Below are 24,365 nucleotides of genomic sequence, written 5' to 3'. Positions count from 1 at the left end.
CACCACACAAATGCACCCCCACACAACCACCCACCCTCCCCCTCCACACAACCCACAAACCCCATAGTCACCCACATACACTTCCCCATAAGCACACCCCCACAAACTCCCCATACCTACACACCCTCCCCCACACTGCACATAGTCACACATCCACACACACCCACCCGCATGTCCCCACAAACCCCATACCCTCCTATACCCCCCCACCCCTCCAATATACAGGAATAAAACTTCATTTTGAGCTATTATACAATCACCCCTATATACATGATGCAAACGCACACAAATCAGGACAAAATATTTTAATTTTATTTAAAATATATATATGTTATTGTGGATGTTTGATTTTTAGTATATAATTTGTGTTTTTTCCAGTTCCAAGATGGCAACGCCCCTTCCCAAACAGAGTACTTCTGGAGCGAGGGGAGGGACTTCCATTGACAAAGGTCAGGGGTTAGGGGGCAGGACTGCTGGTCCCAAGATGTTGACCAGGGGGCGGGGCACCTATCAAGAGGCAGGGCTACCCTTGAGCTTGCCAAAACTAATTAAAGTGGCCCTTCAGTGAAAATAATTGCCCATGCCTGGGGTAGATGGTCTATCACTGTGGTCCGAGATCCTGAATAAAATTGGATTTTAGATGTATACTGATGAGGTGAAAGACACTGGGTCAGTTTCTCATTTACTCAATGGAACTTTTATATTTTTTTGCTCTTTTGGCACTAGGTGCACTCACTCCCACTTCAAGACCTAAACATCACCAAGGGGACCTTCATACTGATAAGAAATTTACCTGTATTGTACTAATTATCTTGGATTTTAATTAATGTATACGTCCATATCACTAATGATCTGACTTTACCAGAAATTCTCAGCACAGCAGACGGTATTTGAAAGAGGTCAAGACCCACTTTGTATCTACAGATGAAATTCTTGTTTCTCAAGGCATTCATTTCCTATTTCTATCAGAAACACAAAAGTCACTGCTGCTGCATTCTGGTATACAAATCTCTTCCAAGGCTACTTTGGAGACATGCACTTGCACAATGAATGACTTTGAAAAATCAAGGCCCTTCAGCATAGGCATACAGTTCATCTTTCCCTTTATGGTTTCAAAAGCTAGTTGACATTCTTTAGTTCATTGCAACTTCTCTGGAAAAGGCTTTAGCATAATCTTTATTAAGGTACTTTTAAGATGGCAAATTTTGACATAAATCTTCTCTACCACCTGAAAACAGATACCCAATCTCAATCTGCAGAAAAGGAAAAACCACAATAGCATTAACTGTTCAACCTGAGGCTTCATATATGCATTACCAAGGAAAACCCTTGAGAATGTTTTATGTTGAATAAAAGAACACTTTAAGAGATTCATAAGTACTAGTGTGTAATTTTACAAGCATTACAGATGAATGTCCCAAATGTTTTAGGTGTTCTTAATGTCTTGATCATTAGAGGTACATGCAGACGTTACACTTGGATTGACCTAACTAGGGTTAGGTTGATTTAAGTACCAATCTCTGTACAGATATTTAGGGACTATAGATTGGATGAAAAATGGCCAGAGGAGGTGAACTAAATTAGACTGAAGATGGGTTAGCTTAATCTTACAAACATCTGTAGACATTTGAAGTGCAACCCCAGGGCTGGAAAAAACACAGCTGCCTCAACTCCAGGGCTGAACTTTTTATACCTTCCCTAGACCACCCCCTCTAGGTTGGGCTATTTTTAGATCCCTGGGGCTAAGTACAGACAGTCATAAAGCCCAAGGCTAAATTGATTCAGTCTTTGCAGGTTAGTCTAAACTGCAGAGATTAAACTGAGAAACAACTCGACACACATTTACCTTTGATTCAGGAATTGCAGCTACATGCCTGCAGTGGCTCAGGCCAGAAGCCAGGGGGGCACTAGAGCACAGCTCTCTGGCACTTCTTGTTCCTGCTGCCCTGAGGGCTCTAGGATTTGCAGTCCAGCATGACAGCAGCAGGACTCTGCAGGGTTGCTCATCACTTCCTCTTCCTGCTTCCAGGTGCCTCTAGTGTTTGTAGTCTGCTGTTGCAGCCAGCAGTAACTTTCAGTAAGTTTAGCAGGGCAAGGCAGCTCTGTACTCAGGGGAAGTGGGGTTTAACCCCCCTCCCTGGCCCCAGACCCCAGCCAAGGTTTGCTGGGGGTGGAGGGCAGTCCCTGCCTCTCTTCACACACACCCAAAATCCTACTCTGTTGAAGCAGAGAGCACAGCACAGCCAAGGGCTGGAAAACATGCTGGGATGCTGGGGGACTCTGATTTAATTTGAGCTAAGAAGGGGTCTGGGCAGAAGTTTTCAAAAACCAGTTTGACCCAAGTAAGTTAAATCTGATACCACATTCAACCAGGTTTATCTTAAACCAGTTTCAGCCATTTTGAAACTGGTTTATGTGCACTGAACTTCTGTTCTGTTACAACCAGTTTCTGATGACTTAAAACCAGTTTGTGTGTAACTTCTGTCCCTAGCCTGGATGGACAATCACCCCCCACCCCAGCAGACCCACTAGCCTCCCTCCCCATCCCCCCTGCCCCTTCTCCCACCCTGATTTACTTAGATTGGGTTCCCAGTGTGGCTGCTGGCACCAGAGAATGTGTGCACAAAGCTAGACTTGATCTATGATCACATTGATTAAAGCAAGCCACGTGATCATAGATCAGGACCTGCAAAGATTTGTACGTACTGCAAGTCATCTAGGTAGCAACATTTTTCTAGTCTCCAAGTGTTTGCTCTAGTAATTGCTGAAAATAACTCTGGTGCCATGAAAACCAAATGGCATAGTTTTAAACTGGTAGTCTCTTGAAAACCTGAAATACTTTTCTTTGTTATGGACACTTACAATTATATTTCAGATAAATATGTTAAAACCTATTCTGCTTCTTGCATCATTTCCTCTTTTATCACTTGTATATTCAAGTACTCACCTCTGCATCAGTGACCTAGAGAAACTTTTAAAATCAATATCACTACTCTTCTTCTTCACAACAAACCAGAAAGATAAACCACATCTTCTACATTACAGTAACTTCTCTCTAGAGGTGATTTTCCACAAAGCTTGCAATCTGTCTCTGATTCCCTTTATCAGACTATATAGTTTACAGACTAACCATTTACAATAGGAAACATCTGCCACTCTTTGCAATATGTGGCCTAGTTTAGAATGCTCCTGCTCTCAGTATTACCCATCCCAAGTGTACTAAACTCACGAGTCAAGCCCCAGAAAACTGGTACGTTCTTCTGAAATACTATTGGGTTCTTTTATTGGCTTTCTGGAGTTGAGCCTTTAAGGTGTGTTTAGATCACATTTTCAAGCTTTTTTCCATAGCCTGAAGGTCTAGAAACTTTATTTAGAAAATGAAAGCTGAGATGATTTTTTTATCACATGAAGCCAGGAGATGGGGATTTGAGAAAATCAACTAATATCCCAAGACTTTAAGTAATTGAGGGAGTTGCCAACATAGAATATAGCCAGATATTTTTAATTAATTAAAATAAACTTAACCCCCCGCCTTGCTTCAGGCCCTTTTTTTATCTGGTGTTTCTTTAATATTACCCTACGTATTTCTTACCAACTAACTAAGCTTTACAGTGCCTAATAGGAAAGGGAACTGGATGTAGAGGCAAACCATAACACAATCCCATCTTCATGTAATCTTCCAAATATGAAAATGCTTGAACCACTAAATAGAAATCAATGGTTTTTATAATATACCCTATTTTGTTTATTTAGCAATCATGATTTTTCAGTTAAAATTCCAACAAATATTTTGAAACATTTATTTTAGGAAGAGGAACATTATCATGACAAATAATTATCATTATTTGTAATGATTCTAAGAATTTTTTGTGGAAAACTTGTTCATAAAAGTACAGAGTTGTAAAAGTACTTTGGACTCTGTACATCTTATGAAGGTAAATGATCATATGAGCATTTGGTAAATGTAAACATCACCTTTGCTTTAGAAATGATCATCAAAGCTTATCTGTGTGTAGGTCGGTAGTTTTTTTTTAAATGAGTAACCAGTAAGACATGTTCCTTTTTTCCATCTTAAATCTCTAGCTTTGCAGTGATGTTTACATCTACTAAAATTGCCTTTCCTGTATCCTTCTACTTACAGTTTAGCATTACTTTATAATCTGCCTGTTCTTCACTAAAACTCCCAGTCATCCAACAGAAAACCACCAGGATCTACTCAGGGTGACCTTCAAATTCCTTTTCTTCCCGTATCCCCTCCTTTACCTCTTTTTTTTCCCCGTCCATCTGCCTTTCCTCTGTTCATACTTCTGACTTTTTTCTCCTTCATTTTTCTCTCCAACTACTTTTGTTCCTCTTCCTTCTCAGTGTTGATACTTTCCCTGCTTCCTAATTCCCCGCTTCCTTTTTAAACTTTGTTCCCTTATCTACCTGCCTATCATAAATATGGACGTGTTTGGTGCCAACCCCAAGTGTTCAAAAATGAGTCAAGCTCCAAAATGTGTAAGATATTTTTAAAATAGTCCGTTGGGGTTTTTCTTTTTGACTGCTGTTAGCTGTGCCATGCACGTGGGTCACCTCTGTCAGCACATTTCTGCAGTGGGGAAATCTAGATTTTTACTTTACAAATGTGGACTAAGCGTGTCTCTTTTTTTACACTTATATCGCAAGCTGGGGCTTTAGAAAGGAAACCCCAAGGACAAAACTGACATCATCGCCAGGCGCACCCCCATCCTGAGAGTTAGCTACACTAGTACGTGCATGGGCAGCCACTGCTGGATTTATCTTTTCAGATGAGGAAGCACCATTATCTTTGTGTTAGAGGTGGGAAACTGAGGCACAGATGAAGATAAACTGAGTAGGCCATGGCCATGCAGGAGAGCCTGTGACACAGCCAGAATAAAGTTAGATAAAGAGACTTAGTGAAGGGTGCGCAGGAGAGCCTGCCACACGGAGAGGAGAGCCTGTCACATGGCCAGGACAAAGTTAGATAAAGTGACTTTGCCAAGGCCACATGGGAGAGTCTGTGACAGAGCCAGGACAACATTAAATAAAGTGATGTAGTGAAGGGCGCACAGGAGAGCCTGTGACACAGCCAGGACAAGGCTACATAAAGTGACTTGGCCACAGGCACACGGGACTGTCTGTGACACAGCCAGGACAATCTTAAATGAAGTGACTTGGCCAATGCCACACACGAGAATCTGTGACACAGCCAGGACAAAGTTAGATAAAGTGACTTGGACAAGGCGATGCAGGAGAGACGGTGCCAGGACTAGAAAGCTGGGAGCCCCCATTCTCAAGTCCCAGATAAGTGGCATCCCTTTGTGCTCCCCCGGCCTTTATTCCCTCCCCCTTCCCTGCTCCTCCTCCTCAGGCCGCCGCCGCGCTGCGCTGAGGAGGTACCATAGTAACTAGCAGGGGTCGGGCAGGCTGGGGGGAGGGCGGAGGCGGGATGGGAGGGAGCAGCGGGCGGGGGGTGCTGTAGCGCCCCCTCTCTGCCTTCCCAGCCCCGGCCGCGGCGGCCCCAAATGGCCCTTTACTCGCCAGCCCCTTTGTGTGAAGCGGAGGGAGCCCGGGAGCGGAGCGCACCGTACCGCACCACGTCCCTCTCCTCCTCCGCCCAGGCAGCGGCGCGGGGCAGCCATTCCGCGCGCAGCGCCTTCGCCTCTGCCCCCCTCCCTCCCTGGGCGGGCAGTCGGTTTTTTATTATTATTATTATTTTTTGTTTTGTTTTGTTTTCCTCCCTTCCCCACTTCTCAAGGTGGAGAAAAGAAAATAAAGCAGCACCCAAATAAAACCCCAAATCCAGCAGGCAAGAAAGAGAAAGAAAGAAAGAGAGAGGCACCAACTCCGAGAATCCAAATAGAGCGAGCGAGCCCAGTGCGTGTGTGTGGGGAAAACAATAAGTACTCCAAGTTACCTGCCCTGCTCTAGGAGAAGAAGGAGGGCTTGTTGTTTCTCTTGCAGACAGCTGCACATTGGTGCTTTTTTGGCAGAGTTTTTTTTTCTTCTTTTTTTTTCTCTCTTTCTTTTCTCTCTTTTTTTTTTTTCTTTGCAAAACCACAAACGGATGTGAGGCAGGGAAGGTGTTTCTTTCACTCCTAAACTCAGGCACCTCTTTCTGAGCCTCCTCAACCTTGTTGTTTTTTTATTATTATTTTATTTTGCACCAACACACACTCACCCTCTCTCTCTCTCTCTCTCTCTCTCTGTCTCTGTCTGTCTCGCGCGCACACACACACCAGGAGAGAGGGGTGTCCAACAAAACCAAACAAAAAAAAAAAAGGCGGGGAGGGGGAAAGGAGTTTGCTTGATGTTTTAGTGCAATGGACGTAAGATTTTATTCACCACCGCCACCACAGCCTGCAGCCGCTCCTGATACTCCTTGCCTGGGACCTTCTCCCTGCCTGGACCCCTACTATTGCAACAAGGTGACTCGTGCTTTGTTTTCTTCGAGGTGTTTGCTCTGTGTTCTTGGTTGTGTGCCTGTGGTGTTGTTGTTGCATGAATGGGGAGCTCTGTCTTAGTAGGCTGCACATGCAGGCTAAAGCAGCCACCCCAAAGCCGCTGTCGGAGGGGGTTTCATGTTTGTTTTCAGTAGGGCAGTGGTGTATTTCAAGCAAGCCCTGGGGGGGTCCTAGATAGATGCCCCTATGGTGCAGAGGGGAAAAGTAACAACGTTTGCTCCCGTCCTACCTTTCTTGCTGGGAGCCAACCCAGGGGTGTATCTGTTTCCCTGTCTCTCCTGGAAGGAGTCTTAAAATAAAACCCCAGAATAGTTTGGGGGCGGGGGAGTGGAGGAGTAATTCTTGGTGCACCAAGTAATTTGTTGTTGTTGTTGCTGTATGTGTGTATATGTAACCTCTTCCCCCAGCTGAAGTCTTTAAGTCGCTATTCCCACCATTGCTTTCTGAGAAACAAGGTGAAAAGGGGTGCCCATGTGGGAGACATCCCCAGGTTGCCTGCTCCCTTTATTAGAAACAAAAAAAAATATCACCCTTGCAAACAAACTCTGATTTGTTTTTCCTTAAAAAAATAAATAAATCCCAGTGTGTGCTCTTCAGTTCATGTGTGAAAGCCTTGGCAAAAGCCAGCACTTAGCAATTTGTGATGGGGAGGGGTTGTACAAAATCAAAAGAGTGACAAGTTTGTGGAGCCCAGAAGATCAACTTTGTCCTGGCTGTGCAAGTGCATTATTCATCCCCCTGCAGCTTGCTTAAATCCCTGTAAATAGAAGAGAGAAGTTGAGGGCAAAAGGCTGGGCGAAGGAGGATTTGCAAAGCAGGCTGATATTATTTGCAAGAAACCTGGGTACTGGGTTTTCTTGCACTCTGCTGCTGTGATCCTGGAGCACTTTGCAGTACTTTTGCCCATGAACAAGAGGCTAGGGCTCTTTCCATTGTTACCCTCTCTTGTGGCATGAGCCAGCTGGTATTTTATGCATGATCTGCACTTTCTCTGCTGTTGTGGAATGGCTTTGCACATGAATAATATTCTGGCCATAGGAAATCATCAGGAAGTGCGAGCTACCCAGAGCACTCCTTGAGCACACCCCCGCCAGGGGAGAAAGCTGTGAACAAGCACTTCTATAAAGATTTGTTTAAACCTGTGTGTTTCAGGCGTTTGTTTAAAATCTGGCTTGGAAGTCTGTTGTTGCAAGCTGCAGCAGATGTTTTTGCAGCCTAAACTCTGCTGCTTGTTAGTCAGCAAGGAGACTTGCTTTAGGACTGGTTCTTTTGGATTGTGCTTTGCCCGCTTGTTGCCATCCAACCTCTGCAGCGCACCCTTTTGAAAGGGTGAGATGCCCAGTGCAGTCCCATTGAGGGGCATTGGAACTCACTGGAACACACTGCTGTGTTGTGTGCTTGTCCATTGTCATGCTGGTTTCACATGTCATACAGATATTTAGAGCCAGCAGCTGCATAGATTCAGAAATAAAAATAAACAATCAGATAAAATATATCTGATTTAAAAATGGATGCTGAAGCTCTGGGACAAAGTACCCCTGGTTTCCAGAAAAAAAATCCAGCATGGTCAAACCTAGCATTCACACCATAAAAAAAAAAAAAAAAAGACCAAATACATCCTTAGTGTAACTCCCTGGTTCTCACCAGAGTTAAAGAATTCAGGGATAAAGCTAGTTCTTTGTGATGGATGTCTATGGATGGTACAGTTGCTGGTAGCAGTCATGTTTTGCAGTATCCCTACATAGATGAGAAGTTTGAGAAAAGCGAGAACTTTATATAGTGGGAATGGACCAGCTGCATGCAAGAGTGCATGTGTTACCTTTTAACTGCTCATAGTGATAACCGAGGTACAACTTTTGTCTCTGACTTGCCACAGAAAATGTTTTCCATATTTCATTTTATTGTTAATTGTAATCTTCAAACGTTGGCCTATAAGAAGCCTGGGGTAGAATTAAAGGCATAAGCACCAAGTATCTGAAGACTTATTTGGCAATGAAACCGGACAAACGTTATTAAACCTATCAGTGATTTAAAGCTTCAAAAAGAAGGTAATGATTTGAATACACATTTCTCTCATCATTCTTGAGATAGTGGGCTAGATTTAATTTAAAAGTTAAATGCTTTGGAAAATCAGGAATTACTTTAATATATTAAATCATTTTCCAATTAAGTGCTTTAAATCATTTTGGTGGGTTGCGCTGCAAATCGAATACATTAATTTAGAAAGTCGTTTTCAGAATTTCTTTACTAGCTGGTTGAAGCTTCTTTTTAAGTCATGCCATGTATGAAGGAGCAAACTGTTCTTTTTAAATGCAGATGAGGCACTCATTCTGTAGACAAGTTGCAGCTCTTCTATTTAACTTATTCTGGACTGATAATGTATTTAAAAATACATGACATGAGGCATCATTTTCTGCTTGGAAACAACATGCTGGAAATTTTACATGTAAGATACCGACTTCAGGAGGAGCACATCTCTTCATCACTGTCTTGGACACTGGTCATGGATTGCATTAAATGGACTTGAGTAGGTTTGTTAGGCCCCTGACAGGCATGCAGTTACTGGATATTTCATTTTCTACCTCTACCCTCAGTCCTTCCAATCAGCATGATTAACATTGCTGCAAAATCTTATCTACTCTGTTGTAATCATTCAGTAGTATGAAAAATATTTATTTGTCGCTCATTTTCATGATGGGAGTTTTCAGTGGCAGGCAGAGGCCCATAGAATTTTGTCTTCAGTAAGCTTGGTGGTCTGTTTAACAGTTAATCTCTAAATGCAAAAGTATTCATTGTGGGAGTGATTGACAGATGTTCCAGAGAAGAATGATAGTCTAGTCTCCATTGGTGTCATTTACCTTGGGCTGAACACTGAAATCCTCATTCAGGGCTGGATCCTGTTCCCTTTGAAGTCAGTGGAAGTTTTGATTGGGTACTGACTGCTGGATTTAGCCCCTTAATTCTGTGCTTTTTTAAGATAAATGTTAAAGATTTTTTATTATTTTTTTTTTCTATCTGCGATGTGCTTACGCTATTTAAACTTCTGTTAATTTAGAATGTGTTCCTCAAATAGGGACAATGAAGTTTTATAAATGCTCCTATAACTTTTCTTTTATTAAAGAACAGATACTTGTTTATGGCATATCAGTCAGCAGTTCAAAAATATAAACATTTGAATTGTTGTTGGTATGTATATCTGTGGTCAGAAACAAGCAGTATTGTGATGTTTTCTTGAAAGAAAATGCAGTAATGTGGATTCACTGTCCCATCTTTGCTGCTTTTCAAGTGGCAGTCTTTGTTTCAAAGACTGCTTAGATCTTTGTTTTATCAACTTAAAATAGTATTCTAAACAGTTTAGTCTTCTGTTCCTTCATTTACTGTTAAAGCACATTATGTTTTGCATATATCACTATGCTGACTTTTCCTGTTTTTATCACATCCCATGGAGGGAGAAAAGTGAGAGAACAATGCAAACAATGTTGGTTATGGCAACTGTGTGAGGTATCTCTTATACAAACAGATAGAATGGATGGTATGCTGCTGTATATAGGTCAGCTTTGAAATAACATAGTAGAGCTCATAGGGTGGACAGACAGATTTAGAATTGGGGTAACACTGTTCACTTCTTGAAACTTGAAACATAATTGCATTTCTGACATTTATAGGCTAATAAGAGTGGTTGATTCAACTGAAAGCTATTTTAAGTAACATTATGTCTCTTAGTTGAACTGCATGTTACAAAAAGAAATCATGTTTGATCACTGTCCAAATTCAGTAGTAGAGTATTATCTTGGGTTTTGTTCTTTTTGGAGATGTCAGATCATCAGTTTAATATATATACGCACACAGCAATAGCATTCCTTCTGGTTTCCTCCTTTACCATCATCTCCAAATGCTGTTTCAGTAAGTACTGTAAGAAAAGTTTTCATATTTACAACTCTGTGGTGTTTTTATGTATGGTTAAGTATCTGTTCCTTTAAAGAGCAGTAATATAATTATATTTTGACACTGCTAATGACAGGGATGCTGACCCCTGCCAACAGTAGGAGAGAAAATAATGGTCTTTACTGCTCCCAATGGTTAGGCTTGCGCAATTGTGCACTGGATTCTTCTGTGATTTGCTAGCTAATTCAAAAATAAAGAAGCCTACAACTCATCCTCCTTGTTCTCACTGGTAATTGTCAATGCAATCAGGAAAAACAAGCCTGATTACAGAGTTAGAATATAGTTGTTTAAAAAGAGAGAGAGCCGGGTATAAATGAAACAATAAAAATCAAAGACTAAACAAAATGAAAAGGCACTGTAACCATGAAAACAGTGGAAAAGATGGGTATTATTTTATAAGCATAAAAGAGTCTTGTTAGGAATTAGATTTCAGTAGACAAAAGTATTTACAGTATTTTATACTATTTTATTTTATCAGGCCTAGCTACAACATAGATATTCTCCTGTGCAAAATGTCCCACAACTATGTATTTCAAAAGTCTACTTTGTTGATGTTAGCTCACCAAGCATCTACTGTGTTTCCAAAATTCCTAAATCTTAGGAACACAAAATAGAATTGTGGGTTTTTAAAGGGATTTTAGAGTTTTTGAATAATTGTGGGTAAGCAGATCTACTCCTTTATTTTAGATTTTTTTCTCTTCAGACAACTGTTTCGACACCTACTGTATCACACTTGATTTTTGTTGGTGTTTCTTAGAAGATTAAACAAGCATGATGGTATTTTCATCTGTTGTTGATTTTTAGAGCTTAAAGCCATGTACTGGGTTTCAGAGAAATGCCACAGGTTAAGAAAGTGAAATGAACTTCTTTTGTAAAGATGATTAGACCCTGGAATGTAGTTTATGAGATATAAGTAAATGTCAAATATGTCTTCCTGGATTCCCGTATTTCAGAAAATATATGGTTGTGATTTTGTATATAGGAAACATTTTATATGTGGACTTTTGAAGAAACTTTCTCCTGCTATATTTTAAAACCATGAACAGTCTATATTATTCTGTTTTGTGAAACATCCTGCACCCTTAGGAACCTCAGAATTTTGTCATTTCACTAGAAAATGTATTTAATCACTGGAACGTTGCGTTCAAAATACCGGTCTTTGAGGTCTGTAGACAAAAAGTTAAAGGAGCTCAAGGTTGGGTGTGCCCAATTAGGAACAGAATAAAGGTAAATGCAATCAAGTTTTTTGGTGCGTTTGTTAATTTTAAGACCTATCTAAAGTCGCATCCTTGTTAAGGGCTTGTTATGAGCTTGATCCTGTGAGGAACTGGGCAGTCTTTACTTGTGTTGACATCAGGGAGGGTTTTGGCACTCAGCAGTTTACAGTAAGGCTGCATAGCACCCTGCTCCTCTACATTCTTGCAAACTTTTTAAAACTCTGGCCTTTCCTTGAAAGCATGTGAAAATGGACAGTATTTAACACTTCATTCTTATACTTGATTTTCCAACTGAGCAAATGTTTGTTTTTTGTGATAGCCTGTATGCACATTTCTGGAGACTGAAGTCCTATATTGATGCCCAGCCCTACAGAGAGCATTGACAGTGGTGCTAATAGCTGCTCTGCCAGTATGACGTAAACTTGACCTGAAAGTATCCTTTCTAGTGGTGAGAGGAGAGTCTCCAGGTCCAGTCAGCCTGTAGTTCCTGAAGTGAACAGTGGTTACTTTTAGGGGCAATTTTGTCTTTATGTGATATAGGCACATACTCTGTGGATATCTAATGTGGGCCACACATACTAAAAAGCTCAATTTAAATCTACCCTAATCAAGTTAAACATTTTGTAGTTGTTATACAACCTATGTACCAGTTTTCTGCCCAAGGAATAATTTCTCATTAAAAAAAGCTGAGTTATAAACTGCTAAGAAACATGGTTTATAATGGAAGTGGCAACAGACTGTTAATTATAGCAGCACTTCCATGATACTTTAAGACATGGAATTCACATTAACCTGAATGAGATTTTCTTGGTCATAACATTTTCCCCTACAGCATTTAGTTTGAAAATGACAACATTGTAATATTCCATGGTTAGGCACTGATTGCATGGTGTCAGCAACAACAGCAACGAAAACTGCTTTCCAGAGCAGCAATTGCTGAGAAGTAAATTTCTTTTCAGCTTTGCTTTCTCCCAATATCTCCTTTTCATGTTAATCAGGCTTAATCAGTTGGACATAAATAAACCAAGAGCTTGAATTAATGTTATTTTCTGATTTGGAATTATATCTTCAAAGCTAAATTGTTTAGATGACAAAGTTCATGGTACTGTTGATATTGATGGTGTTCTCTTGCCCTCTTTGTTTTATACCATATAGTTTATTTTTAATATTTGAATCTAATGGTTTTGATCTATTGCTATTTGTGTCTGAACTTCAATTTGTACATACAGTATAAATAAGTACTTGTCTTCAACTGTTGGATTACTGTGTCTTGATTGGCTGCCAGTAGATTTGAGAGAGACTCTGATAACATAGTTTCCTCCTAAGAAACACATGGCTTTCCAAGTCACAAAACACACTTGAATTACCTGAACATCTGACAAATCCAGGTTAGTGAAAATGTCAGATTACCTAAGCATTTGCATCCTGACTGTTAGCCAATCATGCCACTTTTGATTGGTAGAGATAATTTGTTCGGCTTTTTTTTAAAGATACAGGTGGGATAAACAGAGTCAGTTTCTCTGGTAAGACTTTTGACTCTTAATATTGTTATGGATGTTTGTATGGATGTAAAGGTTCAGGAAGAATCACTCCAATTGTTATTAAATGTGCCTTACTGAGTGAGGGTAGCCATTCTGGAGCCCACTTCCATATTGCTTATACAAAAAATATCTCCCAAAGTTTGAATGTGATAACCTCTGACAGTCAGAAGGGTGGATATGATGTCAGTGGCATGAAGCTGAAGATTTATCCAGGCAATTACTGCCACAAAATAAAAGGAGATGTATACTTGTTTCATTCTCTATATACATACTGTGTACTTTAAAGAAAGCAAAACACAAATAGACTTATTAAAGCCTGTGTTGTGGCATAAATTACCTATTAATATACCAATTTTAGGCTGAAACATTTTGTTTGTATCTGTATAAAGCAGAAAATATTTTTATTTATGTGTACACCATATTTGTATCAGAAAAATAAATAATGAAAAGGTATAAATAATAGTAAAATAGGAAGGTAACCTTTCAAATAGTATAACATATCCTTTGGTAAATGCAGTTGTGAACATTAGTCATAGAAACCTGCAGATAGTAGAAGCTCAATATCAAAGCTAATGATTTATTTTATGTTAATGACTATCTACTAGGGCATAAAAGACTGTTCATAATGGACTCGCCGTGCTGTGTTCAGTTGCTATGGCTAATGGGATAATCTTTCCCAAAATTAAGCTTTTTTTGAAGTAAATGATAGTATTACTTTTTCAAGTAAACTCTTAAAAAAATACTGCAAAATGAATCTTTTTAAGAACTGAGTGTAATCTTAATAGAACACATATGTATACCAATATATAATATAAATATTGCATATTATAATATATAACATTACATATCAATATATTAAGATTACAAGCAGATATATAAAATCTGTTTTATACACAGGCGCGCGCGCGCACACAAACAGATTTCTTTGTTAAAAGTTTTACTTATGTTGGAAACGTTTCATTTATATATTTTGTTTTATATCTAAAATTAGAGTGAAACCCTTCTACTCTGATAGATTTACCTTGGTAGATTCTGTCTTTAAGACATAGTTGTTTTAGCAGATTGAGCAGAAGGAAAACTGCACTTTTTTGTAGATCGCTAGCCAACAATTTCCTAAATGACAGTAAAACTTCTTAGTTTTGCATTGGGAAGTTTGTTTTTTTTAAAATCATGTTTACAATTAGTTATAACCAACATTATATTTCAATAAGAGATAATTTGCCTACTAAAGTTCACATAATGTGCTAATCATGTCTAGTGGTTAATAAAGGCCTCCTATCTCACTCCCCTGATGGCTATAAAAGGCTATTATGTTCATGGCAGCAGTTCAGGTACAGCTGCTGTGTGTTAATAATGCATCATTGTCCCACTAATAAACACAGCAAAGGTCAGCACCCCCAAGCACCTAAAACACCTATTCTCTTTCCAAAATATTTATTAACACCTTTAAAAGCATATCTATTCATTTTAGGTAGCATTATATCAGTTAATGACACTCAGCGAAACTTGTGTGTTTAAGGTTTTGCACTTTAAGTTAGATTGTGGGTAGATTAATACTAATCATCCGTCATAAATATTTTTTCTATTTCAGTAGTCTATGGTTGCTTTAAGATTAGTATATCCATGGTCACCTTTATGATTTACTAGTTGTGTTGGATAATTTAATAACATTCATTTTTCCTCATTTAATTTAAAATTCTCAGGGGGTAAACACTTTTTTAGTAGGCAGGGCCCCTTAAAAAATCATAATGAAGTGTGTGAAAACTGTGTGTAATGCAGACATGCATGCACACACACACATGCACACACACTTCTCGCTTGTCTTCAGGCTTCATGTATGACTTGTTATCAACCTATTTATTTCTTACATTTTCCCTTTTGGCATAGATTGGTATATTCATAAAGGTTTTTTCAAAATGTATTTTCTACTGACAAAGAGCATATTCACATGGGATTTCCATTTTGCCAGGGAAACATGCAAATCAATAGGCCAGCACTTATCTGCATTAAAATTAGGTGTACTGTAATTTATGGGCACAGTGATATTGTATTTCTTTTGCATAGCCTCGGATAGTATTTAAGGTAACCCTGACTATGGCTCCTCAGAGAGAAGCAAAAAGTGTTAACTGAACAAAATATCATTTTCTCATCTTGAAGCATATTGTCTTTTGTTTTCTGTTACTCATTTTGAAAACCTTATGGGTTTTTTTTCCTGTCTGATTTACAAACAAATGTTCAGAGGGCAGAAAAATTGAACTATATTTTCATCATGAAGAGAAATGAAAAAGCCTAAATAGCTGAAGGGTTTCTATTTTGTGTAGCACATAGTCTACAATGGTACATTTGTCATGCTTTAAATATAAAATAAATACATTAAAATATGTACAGGCACACTTGTGATATATGTAGTGTCTAGCTTCGCTGCTATTGTTTGTAGTCTCTACGGTTGTCATATGTTGTTCTTTGCACATCATACCCTTCCAGCAGAATTTGACAGAATTTCTAGCTTTCAGTCCTGCACCATTTTCTTTGCACAATATACATGAGTTTGACAGGGTTTGTTGAGGACAACTCTGGCAAGCAATTGATATTTTGAAGTGGCAAGCGTTTCAGCAGCTGCCTGCTTGTGAAAAAGGAATGATAAGATATACTGTATTGTTAGTTTCAGGCAAAGCATTAAGGTTTAAGCTCTGTAAAAATGTACACATTATTCGTCAGTGGTGAAGCAAGCCTTTTATGTTTTTTAGAGCTTAGCTCTCTGGCTGATGTGAACTAGAATGACATTGGTTTAATGGTCAGTAAATGAATAGGAGTACTTTGAATTTGAACTGCTGCCAATTTTGCACCAACAAAGAGACTAACAAAAGAAAGATTTTATGTGAAATGCAAAGCACAAGCAATGTTTTGGAAGGGGGGACAGGAGGGGTAGAAAAACCCAATAGGAATATTCTTTAACACAGCTTTGTAATGATACTAAAATTGTTAAAACACATTCATTTTATATGGCTCATCAGCTACAAACCTAAGCTGTTTCATCTAATGTTCTTTAAAACCTGTTGTATACACACAGTCTTTTAGAATATATTCATATGGAATTTATAGTGTGTTTTTCTAAATACCACACTGTGCCCTGAAGGCCTGTTGGCAGAACATCAGAGTTGTCCACTGCTGGAGTTCCCAAGTCTCTCTCTATCTGGTAGTGGGAAATTGTAGTTTAATCAGTTATGGCACTTTCAGTGTGTAACATTCATTAGCAAGGCAATTTGTCATGACTGTTAATAGTCAGGATGCATCTGCTCTCTCTTCAGTTACAGAGTATGATAAGTAAAAAGGCAAATATTTCAATATCTGCTAGTATTTACATGATTCAAAAGTGTAGTTCCAGGTAAGTTCCTCAAAACACAGGTCAGCAGATTTACAAGCACAGCATATGCATGTATACTGAACCCTAATTTTTTAGATTTATGCTTTGAACATAGATTAATGCTATTATGAGGTATACATTCTTTGATTAGGCTTTTAAAACCAAGTGTAAGTTATAGCCATGGCAACTTCTGTGTTCATCTGAAAAGTTTTTATGTGCATAATAATTTCTAGAGAGCCCCATAAATTAAAATGCAATTTTCGAGGTAGTTCTGAATACCAACAATTGGTTCACATAATTTACCAATATTTAGCTAATAAGTCATTGGAACTGGATCACTTTGATAATGGAGCATTTTCCATCTTTATGGTGTCACTAAAGACCTTAAAATATTGAAAATGATATTTTCTAATGCATACCAAACACATGCAAAATGTAACTAGAAAAACATTTCTGTTTTCCTCAACATACTGACTTGTAATCATTGTTCATTGTTCTAGAGGTGAAAGGTTAAATTGTTTCCTACAGTCAAGAAGGTTAGTTTTTTTCACACATCTGATAACTCTCATGTATTGCATATGATAGCTTTGTATACAAAAGCTTCGTGACACATTTTCATTTTTAATGAAAAGCCCCCAAATTTTTAACGTAATGATTTCTTTAGCAACTAAAACCAATCTTGCTAAAATCCATTCTCGCTGGTAACAAAAGCTGTTACTGTTTAAGTTCCTGTTGAGCAGTTAGTTGGTACGCTTCACTGAATGTTGTCAAAAAGGCTTTTCTCGTGATTGACAACCTCGTGGGAATGTGAATGGAGATTTTAATTGCATATCATGTGTGCATATCAGAGTGAGTGGATTCACTGACTCTGCTTAGCTCCATATCTCCACAGGTCACCCATGCCAAAAATACTTCATAAAAAAAAGAAAGCAATTGATATATTTTCAAGGAGAGAAAAAATGTGCATGCGATTGAGGATTGAAGCAAAAGAATTCTGTGGTTATAGAACCTTTTCTTCTGAAAAATGTGTCTAATCAGTTTACAGCATGTTGTAACAAAATTAAGAAGTATTTTATTATGTAAAATTATTTTTATTCTAAGTTGGTCAAAGTTTGCCAGAACATATTTTTCATGTGTCATTTGCTAAGAGAAGTATGTTTATCTTTCTACTCTTTGGAAGAGTGCTTTGAACAAAATCAGTTAAAAAAAAAAAAAAATAAAGCCAGTGGAAAAATTTACTAAGGCAGACTGTCGTTCAGTATCTTGTATCTACATAAGACTTGAGGAAACTGTTTTTTATACCATGGTGATGGGCATTCTCAAACCAACTGGGCCTCGTCCACAGCCTTTATTCACGCAAAACACTGACGTCAGTGGTGGATTAGATGAGTTGTGGGGTTTTGCCTTTAACTTCAGTAGCAAAACTGGGCCATTAATGATATTTTTTTTTCATTTAGAAAAAGTAGATAATACATTGTTATATGGTTACATTGGTAAATCCATTTAATCATTTGCCTTAGGAAAACAGCATTTCAGACAAAATTTACCATTACTAACAGCAATAATGTGTCAGCTATTGTGTGTGATGTTTTAAATAGATTTCAGATTTTATTTTAAAACAAAAACAAACTAGAAAATATGACCTGCTGTATTTTTTAACATTTACTATATGAATATGGAAAACACAGTGGCCACGTAGGCTTATGAAACTTTTTAATGGAACTCCTATTCCCAATTGTTTGTATAGAGGCATTACTTAAAATCTTGAGTAAGGGGTTGTGCAGGTTGTTTTTTGTTTTGTTTTTGGTTTTTTTTGGTTCTCAGTGCTTTGAGAGGGAGTGTTCACTGCCTTAAGTATTGTTACTCTGTTGTCCAGGCCCAGCTACAACTAAATGTAGTTTCTCCTTGGTGTGCGCTTTCACACAGCATGGAGATGTAGGGTGCAGACAATTCCTATATTTTCAAGTCTTGGGGATTAGATCACCTGTATTCAGACCATAGAAGTTCATCCAGTTACTCTTGCATTAAGCCCATTGTGCTTCTGGTCAAACACAAGTAATCTTCTACAAAGGTCTTGAGTGTCAGCAAATGACAATATGTGTCAATAAATGATGCTACTTCAAAATTGTAAGTATATTTTAAAAATGTTTTGCTTAATTTTGTTGCCCATAAGGCAGCCAATTACTTCTCCACTCTGCCATTCAGAAATATATATTGAAAACTGCTGTTTCTGGAAATCTTCAGGACTAAAGGTTATAAATATTAACATTGACAAATGAGTAATGTTTTAAATCTAAAGCAAGTCTTTCTACGCATACTACATATTGAGGCTCCAGTCCTGCCAAACATATCATGTGTATGGAGCTTCAGAGTACTCCCCTTTTACTCAGGCCCATTCAAATGCATGATTTATCACGGACTTTGATGTTTTTAATTTCAGTGAAACTTTGTCCTAGAGATAATTTTAACATCTTTCCCATCCTTGGGTAAGTATTATGGACTGGATGGTAACACAGGATCTAATAGAAGCTTTGCCTCAGTAAATACTGCAGGTTGAGATGCTAATTTATTGGGGACTGAATTTTTCCAAACATATATTGTTTTTTCTAGTCAGGAAGGAAGACGTTGTTTGTCTTTTGAAATGGGCTAGATATTAAATGTAGCCTTTCAGTGACTTTGGAAAGAGAGACGTGTGCACCCTAGACCTGTAATTTCAGATTAGCTCCTAGATTATTTATGTAAATCACTGTAGTAACTGTTGTAGCATTTAAAAAAAAAATCATTACCACGATGAGGATTTTGTTTAGTATTTTAGCAGTCTAAAGACACTGGACAAAATCCTTTCTTGGGGTAAGTCTAGTGAAGGCAGTGGAGATATCGCTAAATGAATTTGACTTTTTATGTTGTCTTAATTATACGTACATAAAAACCTTAGTTAAAGAGTGTTAGGTAGATTGTAAAATCAAGCATTAAAACATCAGTAATGCCACGTCTATGGATACTTATAGAGCTTTGATTCTGTTCTCTTTTTTTCTTGTACTTTCAGTACAAGGCAGGATTCTTGTAGAATAGACTGTGATCATATAGTTGATACTATATCAAGTATGCATTCACAAGAAGTTTGAATTAATACTAACGCTTTGTAACTTTTTTTTGAGTAAAACCAAAACAATATTCTTTTAATGTATCCTTTTCTGTATGCAGTTACCTCAAACATAATAGATTGCATTTATTCATCCTCATTGTGCATCTAGAGCAGGGTCTGATCCCATACTTCAGCATTGTGGCACAGATTTCTGTCACTAGAGTAGCAGTTTCCAAACCAGGGGTTGTGAGGAGGAGGGGTTGTGGCAGGTAGGAGTGGGGTTCTAAGTTTTATAGAGTCCTCCATTCCCTGTCCATGCTTGCAGTTAACAGGAGCAGGGGCTTTATCACACCTCAGCTGCTCTGCAGTAGATGCCCAGTAATTACCCTCAAGTTAGAGCTAATTTAAGGCTGCACACAGATGTTCATTTCTACTAGATGACATTTCTTCTGGTAGAAAAACAGCCAAGGAACTGGACTATACGGATGTTTTCACAGCCCCGTGGCTGGAGAGCTTCACAGCTGGGGAGGGCTGCTCCCTGGGCCATCCCTGCCCTTAGGGGAGCCCATTACTTGACAGCTTGTCCTCTCCTCTGCCTGGGAAGGGGGCAGGTGGTCAAGTGGCAGTTCCTAAGAAGCAGTAGCTGCCACAGACAGCCCTGAGATGGTTGTTTTCTGGGGGGGATTTTTGCCCTGGGACAATGCCCCTTCATCCTACCAATTAGTTGACTGGCAGGAGGGGGCATTCTGCTATGGTGGGAACCTTCCTGGTTCTCCCCCACAGGAGAATAGCTCTCTCTCCCTGTAGAGAGGAGTGCAGGGAAGTTGTGGGGGGAGCACTCAGACTATACAACAAAGCTCTGGAAGGTCTTGGATCCACTGCAATTAAAGTGCCTCCCCCACCCTGTCCTGTAGCACATGTACAAATGCCCTGAGAGGGAGGAAGCAGCTGCTCCCATGCCTTTCCAAGACTTGAGTGACCTCAGTTTTGGGAAGGCAAGGAGCCTGTCCTTTAGCTGCATTCCTGGTCCCCAAGAGGAGTTAAACCAGGGGAAATTACGTAGATATTCAGTTTTCCAGGATAAATTGTCTTGGGCATGATTTAACCCTTATTACTGCTGGGTTATTGTTCTTCCAGAGGTGCCATTATTGCTCTGGGAGAAAGAGCCTGAATGTTTACACCCTTCTGGTTTCAGCTGGGAGAATGACAATTCTAGTAGAAACTGTATGTCTGTAATTGGCCTAAAAGATCTTAACCCTGAACAAAATAGGGTGGAGTTGCTTCAGTTAAGTTTTCACTTATCGGGATAATTAGGGGCAGGCAAACAGCAGTAATAATCCCTGTGTTTTTAATTAGCAGGGAAAAATGATTTAACTGTGCTCCAGCTATTCTGTGGTAAGTGTGTGTCTGCACCTACCCTGCAATGAGTAAAACCTGAACAGGAGCACATTAGTCCTGTTTTATTCAGGGCTTAACTGAGGGTACAAGAACAGTTACTTCTGAGCAGCTGAGATGCAGTAAAACCCTGGCTCCTTTTAACTGCAGGCTGCAGTGACAGTAAAAACTGTGTGGGGTTTACAGAACTAGTCTCACTGTAAGTGGGGTTGCAACCAGATGAGTTACGGGAAACATTGCATTAGAGACAGTAATAACTATTTTTTCTAGTTTCAGGAGAAGTCTGTTATTCCAGAGGGGAGGATGGGCCACTTGAGCCATGTTCTGGCTGGGGAGGTAGTAAGGTGCTCAGACCTGCAACTTGCCCATCATCTCCACAGCTACTCAGGCCGTTCTGCTGTTGCTTTTGGGGTGGCAAAGGGCCAACTGTACATACTTAGCTTTAGTTATTATTTTGGCATGCTGCCAAAATTTTCCTGAGGAATGCAAGTGTGAGACAGGGTATAGCATTTTTTTAATATTTATATTTGAGCGAAACCTCGATAGAATTTGATGAAAAAAAGAAAAGGCACTTCTCTATCCCAGTGGCTTTACTACTGCTGAATTTCAAAGACCTGCTGCAAACAGTGGAGGTGTTAGAATTTCTCAAAGATTACAAGTCTTTTATAATGAAACCTCAATGTAGAGGTCACAGTCAGAGCATCCTATAACATAATGTACAATTACAAACTAACAGAAATCTGTCTACAGATCAATGTATGAACATACATTTTCTTACAAAAATGTGTAATTCATGCATGCTTATATTAATATGCTACACTTTTTGGGCCCTATTGTTAGCTTATGTAACTTGATTTAGATCTAGTGAAATTAGGGGAACTAGTTTATAACAGCTGATAAAATGACCCTTAACATTTTTTCTGTGTGGACCATCAGGAGGTTTTCTTTGAATGTAGCAGTAAAAGCTCAGAAAAGAAAAATGTATTTTTGAAATGAAAAATATTATATGGTTGAATGCACTGCACTTTTAAAGACACTGTTACTGAAATAAACTTTATAAAGCAGAGAACACTGCAGTAAAAGTGTTAAAGCAGCACTTGCTAATGTTGCTGTATGCAAGCTTGTATCATAGTTTCATTTAATTTGCTGTTATCAGAAATTCATATTCTTGAATGAAATAAGACATGGAGTATAAGATTATATGTCTGAAAGTATATATTTCCTTATGATGTTGGGGTTGTAGTGTGGGGATTAAAAACTTGAAGAGGTTTTTTGGACTCTGGCTTAAGAGGAAGGAAAACAAAACACCTAAATGTGATTTTAAAGGTTCCAAATTAATTAATTCACCTCTAATAACACTTGGTTCAAGCGAAAGGGTCTATCTTTAACCCTCTGCTGCATAAATGATTAACTGGGATTCCAGTACCATTGCTACAAACCATTCCAGCCTTCCCATGCATTAGGCCTGGGGTTAGGTGCCTGAGGACCAGAGCTCCTTGCTTTTACCAGACACTAGTGTCCATCCTCAGTTATTCAGTTATGGGGGCTACCTTCCATTATGGCATCTCCTGTGTTTGGGTTTACCCAGGATCTGGAGCATCCTTTGACCAGATAGCTGCATTAAATTTTGAAGGTAAGCACTGATCCTCTGGATTATGGTGTGTGTAAGATGGGTGGGCAAAATGCAGCCCACGGGCCGCATGCATCCTGCCAGGCCATTCTATCTGGCCTGTGGGGCCCCTAAAAATTTAGAAAATTAATATTTATCTGCCCCTGGCTGCCTGTCATGCGGCCCTTGATGGCTTGACAAAACTCAATACAAAGCCGTCCTCCTGAAATAATTGCCTGCCCCTGGTGTAAGAGATCTAGTCAGGTGCCTGATGAATCTGCTTGTGGCTGACAAAAAGCGAATTTGAGTGTGACACAGCTTGGTACAAGTTTCACAGATTCATGTGTTGTCTGAATTAGAGTCTAAGTTTACAGCATGTTGCTTCCTTTTTTCTCACTTTGCTTCCATCCTCTGGATCAAAGCCGCTTCCTGTTGAGCTGCACCCTGTGCCAGATGTTCTCTCCAGCTTGGATGGAATTTTGCACACACTTACCAGCTTTCTACATTGATGTTGAACCACTTCATATAATTTTGTCATGGTACCACCATAGAGGGTGGCCCTGCTTTCTAGAGCTGCCTCTCGAATCTTGCTGTACAAAATATTCTTGGGTGTATGGTCCCCTCCTGTTCTGTTGACATGGCCAAGTCATCATAACCTCCTCTTCCTAATAGTGGTTTCTAAGTGTGTCAGTTCTATGCGTGCCAGCACCTTTTGTATCTGGCATTTTGTCTTCCCACTTTATTTTCAGGATCTTATATAAGCATCTCATGTGGAAGCTGTTCAGTCTCCTGAAGTGCCTAGCATGTGTAGTCCACATTTCTGAACCATGAAGCAGGGATGATAGCACACAAGTCTCATAGTTTCGCATCTTCACCTTACTTGATAGTTTGTTGTTGTACCATGTACGCTTCTGTAATAGCCTGAATTTCCTAGCTGCTTTCCAAATTCCTAGTCAGCTCAGTCTGAAGGCCAAGATTCCTGTTGATCATAAAACCCACGTAGTAAAAGCTGTCAATAATAGCAAGAGATTTACCCTCCAGAGTGGTGTCAGGCATTTGTTCTTCCACCCCTTGATACATGATCACAGTTTTCTTGAGACTAACTGTTAAACCAAAAGTCTTGGATGAAGCAGGAAATTTGCCCAAAAGATTTTGCAGGAAGATTCACTTTGGGCAACCAAGGCTGTGTCATCCACAAACAGGAAATCTGTCAGAACCAGCTCTTTCACCTTGGTTTTCACTAAACCTTATGAAGTTGAACAAGCCTCCATCTAATCTGGTTAGAAGATAAATGTCTTAATTGTGGTCCTTGAATGAATGAAGAAGCAGGGATGAAAAGTAGATACTAAAGAGCACGGGGGTTAAGATCCCTCTTTCATCCCGTTGTTGATGTCAGAGGCATATGATTCGTTGTTTTGATACACAACAGTTGCTTTTTAACCTTGATGTAGTGAGCAAATGATCAAGAGTTTTGGGGAACGACACAATTTCTGCAGAAACAGTACAAAAGCCCTGCCTGTTGACCATATTGAAGGCTTTCAGCAGATTGATAAAGGCCCTGTACAGTGGTATCTGTTCTTTTCTGTACTTCTTTTTCAGTTGCTTGACTAAAAATATCATATCGGTGGTGGAGCGTCCTGAGTGAAAACTGCATTGACTTGCAAGATAAATTCTTTTAGCTAGTGATTGCGGCCTAGGGAGAATAAAATGAGTGACAACTTTTCCAATGATGTTCAACAGGG

At 39.2% G+C, this 24,365-nt stretch overlaps 1 protein-coding gene across 3 annotated transcripts in view; it reads left to right on the top strand.

Annotated features, from left to right (window-relative positions):
• TOX (thymocyte selection associated high mobility group box) overlaps positions 1-24,365 on the top strand; it is a 338,731-nt gene that overhangs the window by 26,187 nt on the left and 288,179 nt on the right. For 2 of the 3 annotated variants that reach the window (XM_006031821.3, XM_025213484.1), the window contains exon 1: positions 5,456-6,431. The exons of the other annotated variant lie outside the window; for it this stretch is intronic. In XM_006031821.3, coding sequence (XP_006031883.1) covers positions 6,327-6,431 — 105 coding nt within the window. In that variant the 5' untranslated portion in view covers positions 5,456-6,326. Of the gene's footprint in view, positions 1-5,455; positions 6,432-24,365 lie in introns of those variants that run through there. 3 annotated transcript variants of the gene reach the window in all.

Source organism: Alligator sinensis, unplaced genomic scaffold, assembly GCF_000455745.1.
Source record: "Alligator sinensis unplaced genomic scaffold, ASM45574v1 scaffold700_1, whole genome shotgun sequence".
Classification (NCBI taxonomy): domain Eukaryota; kingdom Metazoa; phylum Chordata; order Crocodylia; family Alligatoridae; genus Alligator; species Alligator sinensis.
The sequence above is the reverse complement of the archived record's forward strand: the minus strand, read 5'-3'. Positions and strand labels throughout refer to the sequence as shown.